This window comes from Rhincodon typus, chromosome 2 (genome assembly GCF_021869965.1).
Source record: "Rhincodon typus isolate 14 chromosome 2, sRhiTyp1.1, whole genome shotgun sequence".
Taxonomy (NCBI): Eukaryota; Metazoa; Chordata; class Chondrichthyes; order Orectolobiformes; family Rhincodontidae; genus Rhincodon; species Rhincodon typus.
In genome coordinates this window covers 113,506,963-113,524,248 of record NC_063333.1, presented here as the reverse complement: position 1 = coordinate 113,524,248, position 17,286 = coordinate 113,506,963, and the positions used below count along the sequence as shown (strand labels likewise).

At 38.4% G+C, this 17,286-nt stretch overlaps 1 protein-coding gene across 3 annotated transcripts in view; it reads left to right on the top strand.

Moving 5' to 3' along the window:
• Positions 1-16,716, top strand: part of sirt5 (sirtuin 5) — a 42,440-nt gene extending 25,724 nt beyond the window's left edge. For all 3 annotated transcript variants that reach the window (XM_048614781.1, XM_048614786.1, XM_048614793.1), the window contains exons 5-9: positions 4,188-4,275; positions 4,739-4,792; positions 7,164-7,287; positions 14,398-14,513; positions 16,338-16,716. In XM_048614781.1, coding sequence (XP_048470738.1) covers positions 4,188-4,275; positions 4,739-4,792; positions 7,164-7,287; positions 14,398-14,513; positions 16,338-16,413 — 458 coding nt within the window. In that variant the 3' untranslated portion in view covers positions 16,414-16,716. The remainder of the gene's footprint in view (positions 1-4,187; positions 4,276-4,738; positions 4,793-7,163; positions 7,288-14,397; positions 14,514-16,337) is intronic.
• Positions 16,717-17,286: the final 570 nt, after the last annotated feature.

Sequence of the window (17,286 nt, the reverse complement as noted above, 5' to 3'; positions counted from 1 at the left end):
CTCTCTCTCTCTCGCTCTCTCTCTCTCTCGCTCTCTCGCTCTCTCTCTCTCTCTCTCTCTCTCTCGCTCTCTCTCTCTGTTCTTGAACAGGGGCATTATGTTAGACGTTGTCCAATCTGCTGGTACCCTCCTGGAAAGTACTGAGTTTCAGAATATTTGGACCAAAATTTCCACTATGTCTGTGACCACATTCTTTAAAATGCTTGGATACCGGCTGTTGGGTCCTGGCAACTTGTCTATCTTTAGTCCCATTAGTTTGTCAAGTACTTTGGCCCTCATAATTGGGACTTTAAAAGCTCTTTCCTCCCATTAACAGCTAAGCAGAGTGCTAATGTTGGGATGTTTATAGTGTCCTCCATCATGAAGACCATTGCAAAATATTGGTTTAAGTCATCTGTCATTCCCTGATGTCCCTTATCAATTCCCCAATTGCATCCTCTTTTTGCACGCACTTTAGCTACTCTTTCTTTTCTTATACCTTTAGAAGCTGTTTCTATTTGTTCTTGTACTTCTTGCCAATTTACTTTCATAATCTATTTTCTCCTGTTTTATCTGATTTTTGGTCATCTGCTGGTTCCTAAACAAATGCCCAATCCTGTGGTCTACTGTTAGCTTTTACCACTTCATATGCCTTAATTTTTGATTGAACACTCTCCTTGACCGTCTCTGATGACCACAGGTGGCTTATCCTTCTCATCAAGTCCTTTTTTTTTTGACAGGAATAAATTTCTGGTGAGCATTTTGAAATATCTGCTTAAATGTCTGCCACTTTACCTTTTAGTTTATTTTCCCAGCTCATTTTAGACATCTTTTTCATACCTCTGTAATTGTTCTTATTTAAGTTGATGGCACTGATTTGAAAATTGAATTGTTCTCCCTCAAACTGAATTTAAAATTCTACTATGTTGTGATTTCCCTTACAGGATCCTTAACTACATGATCTCTTAGTTATCCTATCTCACTAAACATTACTAGTTTTAACATAATCTGTTCCCAGGTAGGTTCTACAAAACAAAAGTAAAACAAAGGTCTGAAGAAGGACCATTGAACTCAAAACATCAACGCTGTTTTCTCTTTACAGATGCTGCCAGACTTGCTCAGTTTCTCCAGCGATTTCTGATAGTTTTGCAACATACTGATCTAAGAAGCAATCCTTGATACACTCTTTTAAACAAAAATATTGCCTTCTATTTCATATTTGCCCATCTGATTTGCCCAGTCAGTATGCAGATTAAAATCACCCGGAGCAATTTGTTTTTCTTATACACCTCCGTTCCCTTTTTATACTTTGTCCTGCAGTGAGGCAACTCTTCAGCCTATAGACGATTCCCATCCGTAATGCCTTTCCCTTGCCATTCCTTATTCCCGTCCAAACTGATTCCACAACATGATCTGTTGCACCTCCATCACTACTCGCCACCAAATTGATAATGTCCTTTATTATTAAGCTATCCCACCACCTTTTCCTTTTGCCTTTTCTTCTGGAACATCAAGTACCCTTGAATACCGAGTTACCAGTCTTGGTTGCCCTGTAACCATTTTTCCATACTGGCTATCGAGTCATGTCCATTCGTTTATATTTGTGCAGTCAACCCATCTGACTTGTTACAATTGCTGTGTGCAATCAGATAAAGAGCCTTCAGTTTTGACTTTTTCACCAGAGTCTTGCCCTGGTTCTAATTTCTGCTTGGATAAGGGCACTGACTGAAGCTCCTCCAAAGTTAAATCCTGGATCCCCATATTTGTTTAACTTGTGCCAGTCCCTGACCACAGACCAAATTTAATGTAATGAATCTAGGGGGTGTGCCTGTCTCCTGAAACGGTGTGTCCAAGTATCTCTCTCGCTCTCGCTCTGCCCTGTGTTGCGGAGTACAGGCCCTGTGTGGTCAGGCTCCAGCGTATCAACTCTTAAGCCGAAGTCTCTCGTGCAACCAATGTTTGCTGCAGATATGATCACAGTGGATCATCCATCAGCTCTGATTCACTACAACTGTACTAAATTGCCAGCCCAGCCATTTCTATTCTACTTATTAATTAATTTCAAGATGAATTTCTTAGCTGTAATAAAATTTAAACCAAATTTAAACCAATTGGCCGAACAAAAATATACAAAATATCCACCAATCGTGTATTTTTTCTTGTGATATTACATTTTGGTTCTCCTAGAGGAAACAAGTTGAAGAAGCTTTGAGTTGTCTGTTTTTATTTCCTGCTGTCATTCCCCTTCTCGCGTAGGTCTGCTCTTCTCTTTACAAAGCTGCTGATCTGTGCTTTCCTGTGTTTGAGAAGCTGCTGACTCGGCTTTGTCTCCTGCCCTTCATGAACTGCTATCCAAGTGCTGTCTCACTTTGTTTCTGCTTCACAGTCATACCAAATTGATGCACACACCTACCAGTTTGCTTCCCAGACTTGCTGCACGCTTCTCCCAATCTTATTCATCCCTTATTTATCTCTAGCACTTATAAAGGTTTCAAATCAAAAGTTTTTTTTATTAACTTTTCTCCTTTAAATTTTTGTTCCAGTTTTTCATTTTTACTCTATTTTTATCATCGCACTTCTCATTTTTAAGTGTATAATGCAAACAAATGCATTAAAATATTTTGTAAAATCAGCAATAACAAATGAAATAAAAAATCAACTGACTGAGGCAACGTTTTATCCCCCAACCCTGGCCTCTTCTCATCCTCCTTCTCTCAACCTCCTTCCCCCTCAAAACCTCTGGACTTTGTTTTGTATTCAGTATTTTGACTCTCATTCACACTTAGTGCTTTCATTTGTTCACTTTTTACCCTAACTTTAAATTTAATTGACTAAGGAGCTTTAAGTTTGGCGTTCAGGATATCCAGCTATCTAGATAGACTGCTGAATTTTCCACACCAGTGTCGACTAATACTTCAAACCATCAATCTGAACTCAAGTTTTAAAAGATTTCAATTTAATGTACTGATCACATGATGCACCCCTCCAGTGACTTCTGGAATGTAGCAATATGCAGTGATACTGCTCTCTCTGCTTGATTTTTGAAGCAAGATTAATTTTAGACATTCATTTCATGTTTTCCTAATGCCAGCAAATCTGTGGTGTATTTTGTACAGGCAAAGCATACTGTTATTGAAGGATATGCTACATGACCCTTGCCTACAGTCAGCAATTATTTTTAAAAATATAGGGATACAACAGCAATAGAGCAGTATGGAAAGATTTCTGAAATGTGATCCATAGAGACTTCTGGTGACAGAATATTCAACTATGTGTGGTAGTTGATACAGTAACGTGGAATTGTTAATTTGGTCTTATAATGAAAAATACTGACTGAAAAGCATGACCACGAACTTTCCAACAGGGTTTAAAGATTGTGCATAGGAAGTGATGCTCTAACTACTTATGTGTAGATAAATTATTAGCAATTTATCAAATTTGCTCTACTTCCATCCTGTGCATATACACTACCCTCACACAAACCGACCCATTAATGGAACAACCTCATTTCAACTAAATAATAACTTTAGGGTGTGCTGTATAAAAGTTCAACATTGGAACTTCGACCTTTCTCTCAGAGATCTGTCTGTTAATCAGTCTCTTAACTAATTACAGTTACCCCTCCGGTCTACAAATCTATCGTTTGGAATGACCAGTTGTCTAGAAAGTTTTTGAGTAGACCCATGCAAGTCATGAACTCATCAATTGACTCTGCTGTAACAAAGTGAGAGGGCATAGGCTCAGCAAAGGTGATGTGCTTTTAACTCCTACTTACAGTATTTTTAGAAACCAGTTTGAAACAAGCTAAGCAAAAATCAATTACAGATTGAAAATGGTAAATGTAACTCATTTAAATGTTTGTATAATGCATCATTTTATAATCCAGAAAATTCCAAAATGAGAAAATACTTAGTGTCGTTCTGGGAAGGATACAGAGTACTTCCAACAGGCTTATGTTGATATTGAGCAATGACCATATCTTGCAAAAGGGTGTCAACCCACTTGTTAGTAGTTGTACTGACACAAGTTACTATATCTGTCCTTTGATCTTTAGAATGGCTGTGACTCTGTTTCGTTGGAGAGAAAAAACACTAACATTAATTTGGAGCAGATTTTAAAATCTGTTATCTTAAATTTCATTCTAGATTTGTAAGTTGATGCTTTAACATTTTGTTTGATGTTTTAAAGATTTAATTTTGTTCCTTTAGGCAGTTTATTCAAAACACGCTGCACAAACTGTAAACATGTAGCAGAGAATTACAGGAGCCCGATATGTCCAGCTTTAGCCGGCAAAGGGTAATGACTTAATTGAACTAACTTTGAGATGTTTGTGATACTTCTGTGAAGCTGCTGTATACAGTGCAGCTTAAAAACCCAAACTGCATCTTGACTGTTGTGTGTACTCGGCCTTCCTTCAGGGTTGGAATGCCATATTTTGCTGTCATGACTGAGAGGATAAAAGATTAAAACAAGCTCAAGAACTGGGAATCCTTTTCCAAGCCTTGAGCATGTTGTTGTGTCCAGTTAATGATTTTGTTGCAAAATGCTAACACTGTCCTGAATAATTAACTTTTGAATTGAAATGAAGATCAAATAATTTCTTTGGAAATCTGAGTCATACCTGTTTACTGGTAGCAAATATGAGAAATGTAAATTTGGCAGATGTGCATTAAAATTCTGTGTGGAACAGTATTTTGAAGGATACTGAAAATGCTGTGATAATATATGTATATGTACGTTTGTCTCATTTTATTTCTAGTGCACCAGATCCTGATACAGATGATGCCAAAATTCCAGTTGAAGATCTTCCCAGGTAAAAATGTTTGGACCTTGACATGTTGATCATAGGACACATTGCTATACAAAATGTAACTGTTTACAACAGAAGAATTAGGAGCAGGAATAGATCATTTGGCCCCTCAAGCAGACTTTGTCACTTGACAAAAATTATTGTTGATCTGCTTGTGGCCTTAACGCCATATTTTTATCTGCTCCCACAAATCTCTCGACTCCCCTGTCATCAAAAATCTGCCCAACTCGGTTTAAATACATTCAGAGACTCGGGCTCCACTCTTTTTTACTATGGAAGAGCATTCCCATAGACTTAACAACCCACTGAGAAGAATTATTTCCTCAGTCTTAAATGGGAGATCACTAATTTTTAAATTGTGTTCCTAGCTCTAGACACTAGAAATGTCCTCCGCATCTACCTTGTCAATACCCTCAGGATCACTTCTTCTGAATTCCAATGGGCTCAACCTTTCCTCAGAAGCTAATCTCTGTGTATCCCAGGAATCAGTCAAGTGAATCTTTTCTGAACTGTTTCTAATGCAGTTATATTGTTTAAGAGACAAAAAACTGTACACAGTACTCCAGATGTGGTCTCATTAAGGCCCTGTATAGTTGTAGCAGTACTTATGTACTTCTGTGCTTTTATTTCCCCTGCAATAGATGGTAATATTTCATTTGCCTTCCTAATCACTTACTGTACCTGTGTGTTAACTGCTTTTATATAAAAAAAGTGACTAAGCTATAGTTATTGCAAATATCCTTCCTCCAGGGAAAACTCATCAGACTAGTTGACAAGAAAATTCCAACCACCTCAAACTATGTTTTCCTGTTTTTCCGAATTATATTTAGCATTGGCTAAGAACAACTTGAATTTATATGGCACCATGTTATACTTCAGATTTTTTCAATATGAATTACACTGAAATTACTTTTTAAACTTGATCTGATGTTTTCAATGTCCTGTTGGAGCACTGCCATAAGTTCAATTTACTGTGCAGCAAGATTATAATATATTTATTCTGCAAGGAAAGCAAAGCACCTTGTGTTGCTTTTGCATACCTCAAGAATGGAACTGATAGAGGCCTGGCTATCCATTGCTTGACTAATTGGCTGGCAAAAGGCACATGATCTAGGGAGGGTAAAGAATTAAGGCAAGGGAGAGTTATCTGTGAGAAACAGTAAATTGTTAGTTCTGTTGATTGACTCAAGTTTTCAAAAGTGCTGGTTAAAAGGTTGTGATATGGCATTCAATTTTATTTCTCTGCATGGTTTATTCCATAAACCACAGCTTGCTTGGGCTTTCCACACCATATCGGTAACCCATCCTTCAAGTTTATTCCTTCCTCAGGAATTTTGTTTGCCATCTCCCCATCTTCAAATATTTACCCAAGACTCACTGTTTGTAGCACTCTTGCCTTCTTGACAGTCTTAGTTATTCTTTTCGTTGACTTTGTACCTTCACTATTACCTGCAGAGTGCTTTGAAATATCATCTTGGACATAGTGAGTACTGTTGAAGACCATTAACCTTTCTCAGCAGATTAAATAAGCTAAGAATATATGATTGTGCGCATGAAGCATTAAACGCAAATGTAATATTTTTCCTTGATTCAAATGTTACTGTGTTAATTTATTTCTCTGTACTACCGCAGCCTCATGTTACAGATAGATCAGTGGAACATAGTATTATTGTAGAAAGAGAAAGTCGTTTTATGTAGTTATTTCTGAGGGACTGGATTTCTGTCCTGTTGCAGTAGGATTGGCCATGAGTTCTGTCCTTATTCTGCCCTCCCCTTTCTGGATTTCTATCTGTTAACTTCTGCTACCGCCACAAGTTATCGAAATTGATGCAAACAATCTATTGAGAATATGGAACAGCTCTTTTCTACAAATGGAGCACCAAAGCACTATGGCCCGGAACTTCCAGGCTTGGATAGTTGGAGACCAGCATACCCTGGAAGACGTATATTGGGACCTTACAGAAGTTCAGATGCTTTTACTAGACTAGAACTTCCTGTAAATGTCCCAAACTCTGTGTTAGCTTCAGAGATTTTGTAAGGTTCCAAATTACTTAGTAGTTGGTCAGAATATGTTGGCGAAATTTAAAACCTGCTGTAACTCCTGACTAGCCATAAAGCTGACCCATCCCCATTGAGCTACCCAGTCTCACACTCTGACATTCCATACATACTCTCTGACACTCAAACCCTCCCCTAATCCCACCCACAGACATTGCTATGGCTTACTAGACTACTTCTGCTATGAAGGCTCCTGTAAAGTATATAGGAATTTTTTTGTCTGCTCTGTATTGGTCCAGATCAGAAGACTTTAGCATTGTATAATACCAAAGAATTGTTCATTTGAAGAGTTTAATTTTCTGTATTATTTCTTAAGGTGTGAAGAATTTGGTTGTAATGGTCTACTTCGTCCACATGTGGTGTGGTTTGGAGAGACCTTAGATTCTGATATTCTGATGGAAGTGAACAAGGAGCTTGAGATCTGTGACCTTTGTCTTATAGTAAGTATGTAGTTTCTTAAGGTACTGTTTTCTTAATGTGACCCACTCTCAACGAGAACGTTAAATCAATGTTTTCTTGTATTAATACTCATTAACAAGTGCAAGAGCAAGTGGCTTACATTTGACTCACTAAACTGGTAGCATTGTGTTGTAGGGAGAAATATCAAAGAGGAGTCTTGTGTTCAGCAGTATAAGCAACCTTTATCCAGGGTTCTTGTACCATATGTGTGGGAGAGGTCAGAGAATGCTCTGCTCGGAATCTGGCTTTCGTGTGGGGCCTAGTTGCCCTCTTAATCATGGCTCAGATCAGAGGAGAGGTCAGTGACACTCTTTTCTTGATCTTTGGATGTAAGAATTTGTTCAAATTATCTACATCTGCACATAAGCTTTAATTGTTTGTCTCTCCAGTCCTGACCTCTCTCTACAACCTTCCTTTGACCCTGTCCTGTGCTAGTCATCTCTTAAAGATCATGTTTCCATCATCTATTGCTTTATCTTACCTAATGGTGCAGTGATCCACTTTTACTGCCTACAAGCGTTTGCTCAAGGAATTCAACTGACCCTTTTACACTAACTTATTGTTTGCATTTCTAATTTACAATTACCTAAAAAGTTCAGAATACTGTAGGATCGGACTTTTCCTTCTACTTTTTACTAAACGGGACTGTGGCTTAACTGGGCCTTTCAAAAATGTCCCTTATTAAAATGCTTATGTGTTTAAAACTGCCTGTTTACAGAAATCCAATTGAATTCCCTAATGTTTCTTCCTATGGAGCATCTTATCCAGTATCTCTATATAGAGACCACAAGTCTGGCTGTGATATGCATTTGGAAATTCCTTTTCAGCCATGTTATTGTCAACATTAGTCAAGGGCTGCTACAATACATGATGATCAGTGTCTATTGTATTTTTCAATGGCATAACATGTAACTGGCCTATCCTAGAAATGAATGATTGTGTCAATTCTTGCAATGCTTATTTTAAAAACAAAAATCAATGTCAAACAAACATAACATGAAATGATGCAACTGTTACCTGATGAAATAGCTTTAAATAAAGTTTTATTTATCTGACTGGCCAACTATTGAACAGGAAAAGAATTTTAGAAAATAACTTGCCGATGCAATAGCAGAAACTTCGTTGTATCATAAGTTCTAGAGTGAGATAAACAAAGTGGAAAGTATAATTCTTTAGCGGCACAGTGGTTAGCACTGGTGCCTCACAGTGCCAGGGACCCAGGTTCAATTCCACCCTCAAGGGACTGTCTGGGTGGAGTTTGCACTATCCCTGTGTCTGCATGGGTTTTCTCTGGGTGCTCTGGTTCCCTCCCCCAGTTCAAATATGTGCAGGTTAGGTGGATTAGCCATGTTAAATTGCCCATAGTGTCTAGGGATTTGCAGGCTAAGTCGGTTAGCATGGGTGATGGAGGGTTACAAAGAATAGGGTAGGGGCGTGGGTCTAGGTGGGATGCTTTTCAGACAGTCATTCTGGCCTCAATAGGCCAAATGGCCTGCTTCCACACTATAGAGATTCTAGGATTCTATGAATCAAACTGATCATGCTACAATATATCACTGATATTTCAATGCCCTTGTCTTCCATTCAACAACAATGTCTCTGAATTTCATTTCCAAGATGTATATTTTGTGCGCTTCCCTGGTGGCTTAGTTGGGCAATACAGAATGGATAGAACTTGATATTTTCAGTCAACCAAAAGGCAGAGGAAATTAGCAGTCTTGTTGTGTTCTTTCATTAAGTGAAAATTATAAGGTAACTGTTGTGACAACTCAGATTGAAGTTTGAAAGAGATGAGATATAAACTGAATTTAAATCATTTCTTGGACTTGGGAACAAATAAATTGAATGGCGCTTCAGCCATTTGGTTAGATCTTGATTTGGTTACTATTTACACTCAATTTACTTGCACTTGTTCCATATCTCTTGATGATCTTATATAATAAAATCCTATATGTGTTAAAATATAATTGACCCATCCTGAGCGACTTTTTGATGAAAACTTACAGATACCCAGTCCGTATCTTATGTGAAGAATTGATTGCTTGACATCATCCACTCCTGAATAGCGTAGCTTTAGTTTTAATGCTGTCACCTAATGGAAAATCTCATGAAAAGTAGCAGTTTGTGTGCTTAATCAACTTTTTCTTTCAATCATAACCTCAATTAGATCACCCTTTAAACTTTAATATTCAAGAAAATGCGAGCTTACTCTATTCAACCTATCCTCCATTTAACCCTGTCTTAATTGCAGTATTATTTTGAGGAATCTGTTCATCAACTTCATCAAGAATATTGTCTTTGCTGAGGTACAATGCCTGGAACTGACCACCATATTCTAAACGTGATCTAATCAGAGCTTTTCACAATGGTTCATTTTTCTTGTACCTGCCTGCTTCTCTTTGTAATTTCTGTGGACCCCTAAATCTCTCTGCTTATTTATAGTTCCCAGTTCATTTGATTTGATTTATTATAGTCACATTTACCTAAGTACAGTGAAAAGGTTTGTTTTGTGAGCAGTACAGGCAGATCATGGCAAACAAGGACATAGAGATCAAAAAGTGCTTAGACAGAGAGAGACATACAGGTTTCACTGCACAGGAGTTGTGCAAAGCAATATCGACCTTAGCAAGTTCAGCATTATTTGAAGTTAGAGAGTCCATTCATCAGTCTAATGACAGCAGGGGAGGAGCTGATCTTGAACCTATTGATGCACGTGTTCAAGCTTTTGTATCTTCTGCCTATTGGAAGAGGTTGTAGGAGAGCATTACTGGGTGGGAGGGGTCTTTGATGTTTGAAATCTTTCTGTGGCAATGAGAAGCGTAAATGAACTCCATGGATGGGACATTGGTTTCTGTGATGATCTAGACTATGCACACAACCTTCTGAGTTTCTTACAGTCCTAGGCAGAGCACTTGGTGTGCCAGGACATTTTTCACCCGGATTGTATGCTTTCTGTGGTGCATCTGTAAAGGTTGGTGAGGGTCCTTATGGACATGCTGAATTTCCTAAGTCGCCTGAGGAAGAAAAGGCATTATTGTGCTGCCTTGACCATCGCATCTACATGGGAAGTCCAGGACAGATTGTCAGTTATTGTAACTCCTAGGAACTTGATGCTGTTGAACCTCTCCACCTCAGCTCCGTTGATGTAGACGGGAGCGTGTCCTCCTCTCTTCCTGAAGTCAATGACCTTGACAAAAGTTCTTTTGTTTTGTCAACATTGTGAGAGAGGTTGTTATCATTGCACCGTGACACCAAGCCCTCTATCTCCTTTCTGTATTCTAACTCATCATTGTTTGACGTGTCCTGCCATGGTGGTATAGTACATAGAACAGTACAGCACAGTACAGGCCCTTCAGCCCATGATGTTGTGCCGAACTTTTACCCGAAACCTAAGGTCTATCTAACCTCCACCGCTACCTTTATACTATCATCCATATGCCTACCTAATAGCCGCTTAAATGCCCCTAATGAGGCCGACTCCACTACCCTCTCTGGCAACGCATTCCACGCCCCTACCACTCTCTGAGTAAAGAACCTACCTCTGACGTTTCCCCGATATCTACCTCCTTTCACTTTAAAACTATGTCCCCTCGTAAAAGCTACCTCCACCCTAGGAAAAAGTCTCTGGCTGTTCACTCTATCTATACCTCTGATCATTTTGTACACCTCTATCAAGTCACCTCTCATCCTTCATCGTTCTAAAGAGAAAAGCCCTAGCTCTCTCAACCTTTCCTCGTAAGACCTTCCCTCCATTCCAGGCAACATCCTGGTAAATCTCCAACGCTTCCACATCTTTCCTGTAATGAGGTGACCAGAATAGGACACAATATTCCAGATGTGGCCGAACCAGGCTTTTGTATAGCTGGAGCATAACTTCATGGCTCTTGAACTCAATCCATCTATTAATGAAAGCTAACACACCATACGCCTTCTTAACAACTCTATCCACCTGGGTGGCATCTTTCAGGGAATTATGAACACGAACCCCAAGATCCCTGTGGTCCTCCACACTGCCAAGAATCTTTCCATTAACCCTGTATTCTGCTTTCAAGTTTGTCCTTCCAAAATGAATCACCTCACACTTTTCAGGGTTAAACTCCATAGGGATTGGGTGGGATGCCCTTTGGTGGTTGGTGTGAACTCGATGGGCCAAATGGCTTGCTTCCACATTGCAGGGATTCTATAATTTGTAATAAATACTTCTTCTTTTCTAGGCACAGTGGGGGATCTGCTTCACTCACATAATTACTTTGTTGTTGTATTTATTTGATAGTTGTATCAATTTTAATTTTAAATGGTTTGAATCTATTGTTAGATAATAAAGCTTGTAATGACCAGATCCCAGATGATATCATCAGCAAACATAGATGTCATTCTTTTGGAATTTGGCTACACAGTCATGGGTGTACAGGGAGTACAGTAGAGGGCTGACAACGCACCCTTGGGGGTCCCCTGTGTTAAGGGTTATTGCGGAGGAAGTACATTTGTCTATTTTCACTGATTGTGGTCTGTGGGTCCAGTCGCAGAGGGTGGAGCCGAGACTTATGTCTCGGTGTTTTGAGATTAGTCTGAAGGGGATTATGATGTTGAAGATGGAGCTCCTAAGCACTTATCAGTGTACTTCTATCTTGGCTGAAAGTGGATCACAATCCCATCGTTGAATTCTCAGTTTTGCCTTTCACTTAATCTATCCAAGCTATGAATGTAGGAACGTACAAGTTTGGAGTGTTGAAATATACAATTTTAACTTGCTGCTCTCCTCTGTATTACTTATTGTTTGAGCTATCTTTGTGTCATCACTTGCAAATGCAACTATCTATTCCTTCAATTAATTTAAGTAAAGTAAATTTGAGGACCCAGTACAGAATTCTCAGGAAGCATCATGCTTCGCATTCTGCCAATGAGAATAGATGTGCATTTTTCTTCCAGTTAACTATCTCGTAAACAATTCTATGTCCATGGCAATAAGTTGCCTTCAATTCCTTGGGCTTCCACTTATCTTAATGGTCTTGTGTAGTGTTATTGAATGCCTTCTGAAAGTTTGTAACATTCTTGGACCCCACTACAGTGACCTCTTCAAAAAGTTCACCAAGCTGAAACAAACTCGACTTGGCCATGACAAATCCATGCAGCTGTCTAAGTGCTCTGCCCTCTGATCCTAAAACAGATTTAAACGGCAAGATTAACAGCTCATTTGAGCAGCATAGCGGTGCCACTATTTTCCTCAGTACTTCTGAGTGAGGGTTCTAGTTACTAAATGGTATAGGGCTCAGTTGTGAAGCAGTTAGCCTGCAAACATTTTGAACTGGAGGTTCATTTGATTACTGACCACAAGTGACAAAAAATGATGACTGAAAAATCTACGAGAAGTAAGTGCCTTTAGAAGGAGTTGAAAGAAACTTGACCAAAAACAAGAAGTTACACTCCACCATTTGAAATCCAGGTTTAAAATAGACAGTCAAATATATTGGTTAAAAAACTCAAACCATTAACCACTTGCATTATTAATTTCAAATTGGCCAGTTATAGCATCATATGTCTTCCTTTTCCTTTTTACGTTTGGGCAGAAACAGCTGGAGTCCAGTGTTTAATTAGTAAGCCAAGGATTAATATCAATACTGCAAATTCCTGTGGCTGCGAGTCTGCAGGTTTTCTCTCCTCACTTTTTTTCAAATCTGCCACTAACTTAGCTGATTTTCTGGAGCTACAGATTATCCCTCCAACTCGGGCTGACCTTCATTGTTACGGAGAATCTCATCCGAAATACTTTCTAAAACAAAAAGAAGTGCCATGTTGCTGATTATCCTGGCCAGCCTGAGATAAATAATCATGTAAAGACAATGGAGAAGTATCACAGTCTGAGGTTGCTTTAGCATATGATAATGTAAGAATTCAGCATAGGTCATTTGGCCCCTCATGCTTTCTCTGCCTTTTAGTGCATAATGGCTGAACTTAGTCTGCCTCCTTACCTTCTTTCAATTGTCATTGTGTGTGACATCATGCATCCAATATCAGAGAATGACCAGATTCATACAAACTTGCAATTATAAGTTGTAGGGGCTACATTTTCTAATGAAACATTTTTATCTTTAACAGAGTGCAGGTTCCTGTGCAATACCAAAATTTTCATTGCACTGTCTGTAACACAAAGCACCCTGTATCGTGTGATCAAATGCAAAGTGCTTGAGAAACTCGGCTGGTCTGGTGGTATTTGTGGAGAGAGAAACAGTTAACGTTTCCACTCCAACAAGACTTCTTCAGAAACTGTGTGAAACCCACTCTGTTTCTGACCTATAACAAAGGTCTACGCCTAAGGTTTAGCGCAGATGTCACAATAAGAAAACAGTTGGAAACTGTTTAATTGGGGAATTGCCGTTTCTCTTTCCACCAGTTAAAACCTGAGTTTGAATCCAGCCTGACTGAAATTCTTTACTTTTTCATTACGATTGTAAAATTTCTAAATGAAGTAGTTTGAATAATTTCAACTAGATCAATTAGATTTCAACAATCAATTAGATTGCTGGCACAATGTTTCCTGAATTAGCAATCTCACTTTGGCTACAAAGATGGCTAATATAGAAAATGATTAAAAAAAACCTACTGGCAATAGGGAGGACTCAACAGTGTTAGTACCCATGATGTGTTTTTGGCAGAATAGATGGTATATTTTGTTTCTATTCTGCACTTTATTTGCTATTCTCAAACCTTTTGTCCACTGACCACTTCAGCAGAACAAAAGATCCTGTGGACTTCCTGTTGCTTGTCATCTGAAAAATCTGGAAAATAGTATTAACGTAGTTGGATCTTTGTTGACTGCATCCACATGATGAACAAAAGGTGGCCATTTGGTCCTGTAAATGTCTGAGTTTGAGTCTTGTAGCTTTTAGCAGGAGTGGCACTGTTTTAGATGAGATACCAATGTGTTGATATCTCGTTCCAAGCTGCAGGGCTTTAGTCTTGAGTCAGGCATCACGTTCAGTCAGTTACTCATCTCTGTGTGATGAAATCTTCTACAGCAAGTTAGTCTTGCCCCAGTTTCATACAGTGCAGGGAAGTTTGCTTACACAAATGTTTTACATTTGCTTTTCAAGGTTGGGACCTCATCAATCGTTTATCCTGCAGCATTGTTTGCTCCCCAGGTAGCTGCGAGGGGTGTGCCAGTAGCAGAGTTTAATACTGTTGTCACAGATGCCACCACAAAATTCAGGTATGTCGATTTATCCAGCACTATATCTTTGCCAAGTGTGTACGTGTTTTAGTGCACTGGGATGAAGGAAATGATTCTGCTGCTGCTGTAGAACATGGGAACAGGAATAGGCCATTCAGCCCTTTTGAGCTTGTTCTGCCATTTAGTGAAATCATGGCTGATTTGTATCCTAAGCCCCTGTACCTGCCTTTGGCCCATATCCCTTAATACCTTTGCTTAACAAAAATGTATTGATTTCATATTTAAAATTAACAACTGATCTGGCATAACTGCTGTTTGTGGAAGAGAGTTACAAACCTCAACCACCGTTTGTGTGTAGAAATGCTTCCTAACATCTCTCCTGAACAGCCTAGCCCTAATCCTCAGACTATGCTCCCCAGTTTTAGAATCTCAAACTAGTTTATCTTTTTCTCCACTGCCTTTTCCTATTACCTTGAAGACTTGGATCAGATTACATCTTATCCTTCTAAATTCTAGAGAAATTGGGCCTAATTTATATAATCTCTCCTCATAACTCAACCCTGAAGTCCACATATCATTCTTGTAAACCTTTGTACTCTCAATATAATGCCAATACTCCTTCAAGATCCTTGCTAAGGTGTGATGGCCAGATCAGCTTGTGTACTCCAAGCTGCTTCTAAACGGGGGGGTTTTCTGCAGCATAACTTCTGCCTCTGTGTACGCCAGTCATATAGATATAAGGGCCAGTATTCCATTAGCCTTCTGATTATTTTCTGCATGTAGAGGAAGGAGAGAGTGTTTTGGGAGTGCAACCACAAGGCAAGGTCAAAACTGAGGAATTGCATAAGGCTTGGAAATCGACTTTTTATGAAGCAGCTAACAAGTGTAGTTTTATGGCTGTCAGACTGAGAAATTGCACAAGGGCTCTGGAGATCAGGTTTCACTGAAATATCAAACAAGCAGGGCAGTTTCATAACTGATGTGGGAGATCTCATATCTTGAGATACAGCTGTAGAGATATCAGTGACTTAGGAAAAAATCAGTGCCTGAAATTACAGAAGAAGTTGATCTTTTGGTTTTTGAGTCTGATCAGCTAAGTGTTTGATTTGAAGACTTATAAAACTTCTAACTCATTTTTTTTGTAAATCTAAGGTAAGGTGAGGGCATATTTTTTCTTCTGTTTATACTATGATCTCTCTCTATTGACTTTTAATATCCATCTTTACTTTCCTTAGCATACTTGGACGCATACCATCCAGTCTTGGCGATTTGTCAACTTTTAAGCACTTTACTAGAAAGCACTTTTACATCTTTCTAATAAATACTGCTCAATCAATTTCTGGCCTACGTATGCTCTCATCTACCTTCTCTTTCACCGTGAATTTGGTGGCATTCGCATCCTTGATTAAAATGTGCGAAGTACACATTAGCCTTTCCTTTGCATAACTCATTTTTGATCTCCAGTTGTCCTCAGCCCTCCTCTTACTACTTGTCTACTAGATAGTTGCAGATCTCATCCTTGACGATTGTTCCTGTCTGATTGCCACTTACTGAGTGTGTTGCTATTCTTGCAGGAAATATTGGTATCTGGTCCCAAATTTCTGACAACCTTGTTTTCATTTGTCCCCAGTCTAAGCTCTAATCTCTTAATATCCCTTTTCTGTACTTCCTTTTCCCAACTCTGATTCAGCAGTCTCCTTTCCTTTCGTAAGCTTCTTCTCTACTGCCAGCCTCCAAAACTCTTTTCTGTGCCCCCTGATTTGTTGCATCCTTCAAATCTAATCATGCCTTCCTGTCACTTCCTCCACCTGTTGTTCCAAGAGATAAATTGGTTTAATTGATGGAATATATTTGTCTTTGCAGATTTTATTTTCCAGGCCCATGTGGAACAACACTACCACCAGCGCTTGCTCGTCATGAAAGTGAAGTAATTTTTTAAGGAACTTGAATGAATATTCACAGGTCTTTTCAAACAATGATGAATAGGTCATGTTAAGTTATCAAATTCAGCACTTTAAAAAAAAATTGTGGTGCTTTCAGCGATAAGAAATCAGTGTCACTGCTTGAATGACAAAGGACTTTTAATGACTCATGAATTTAATTACAAGATTAAATGTTTTGTTCTTCTTTGAATTTATAAGATAGTTCCTTATAAACGCATGTCAGCTGAATAGGACTGTGAGAACATTCAATCATTGTATTGTACAGAATTGCCTATAAATAAAACAATTTACAAATGTAATTTATGGATGGCCTCAATTTAATTCCTATTTACTGTGGACAGTTTATCCATGTGAATCTTCATGTCAGCTTCTCTCCAATTTCTATCTGAAAGCAGATAGTATTTACCTGCTCAGTTGGTGTCCTTTGCAAAGATTTAAATTCCCTAAAATTTGTAAAATAAAACATTTTTTAATGTAACTTGTATAAAATGAAATGCAGGTAGCTTTAATGATTTTTAAATGCTTTCTTTTCAACTGAAACTGAGTATATTATGAAATATTTAGAAGTTTTATAATGTTAACAGAAATTAAAGAAAATTTCTAAATAGGAAAGTAAGGCAGAAGTTAAAAATCTTGATTTTTAAAAAAACACTTCTTAATGATAAAGCTTTATTTGCCTTCATTGTCCAGTAATTTATTAAATTAGGACAATTAGAATTGTTGAAAAAAACTTGAAGATTCATCTTATAAATACAAAACACTAAAGCATCATATGATAGACCAATGCAAAATGTCATCAGAATTTTTAATGTTATAAGTCACTGTTCTGGATGTGCAGTTTTAAACAAAAAAGACAGAGACAATGTTAG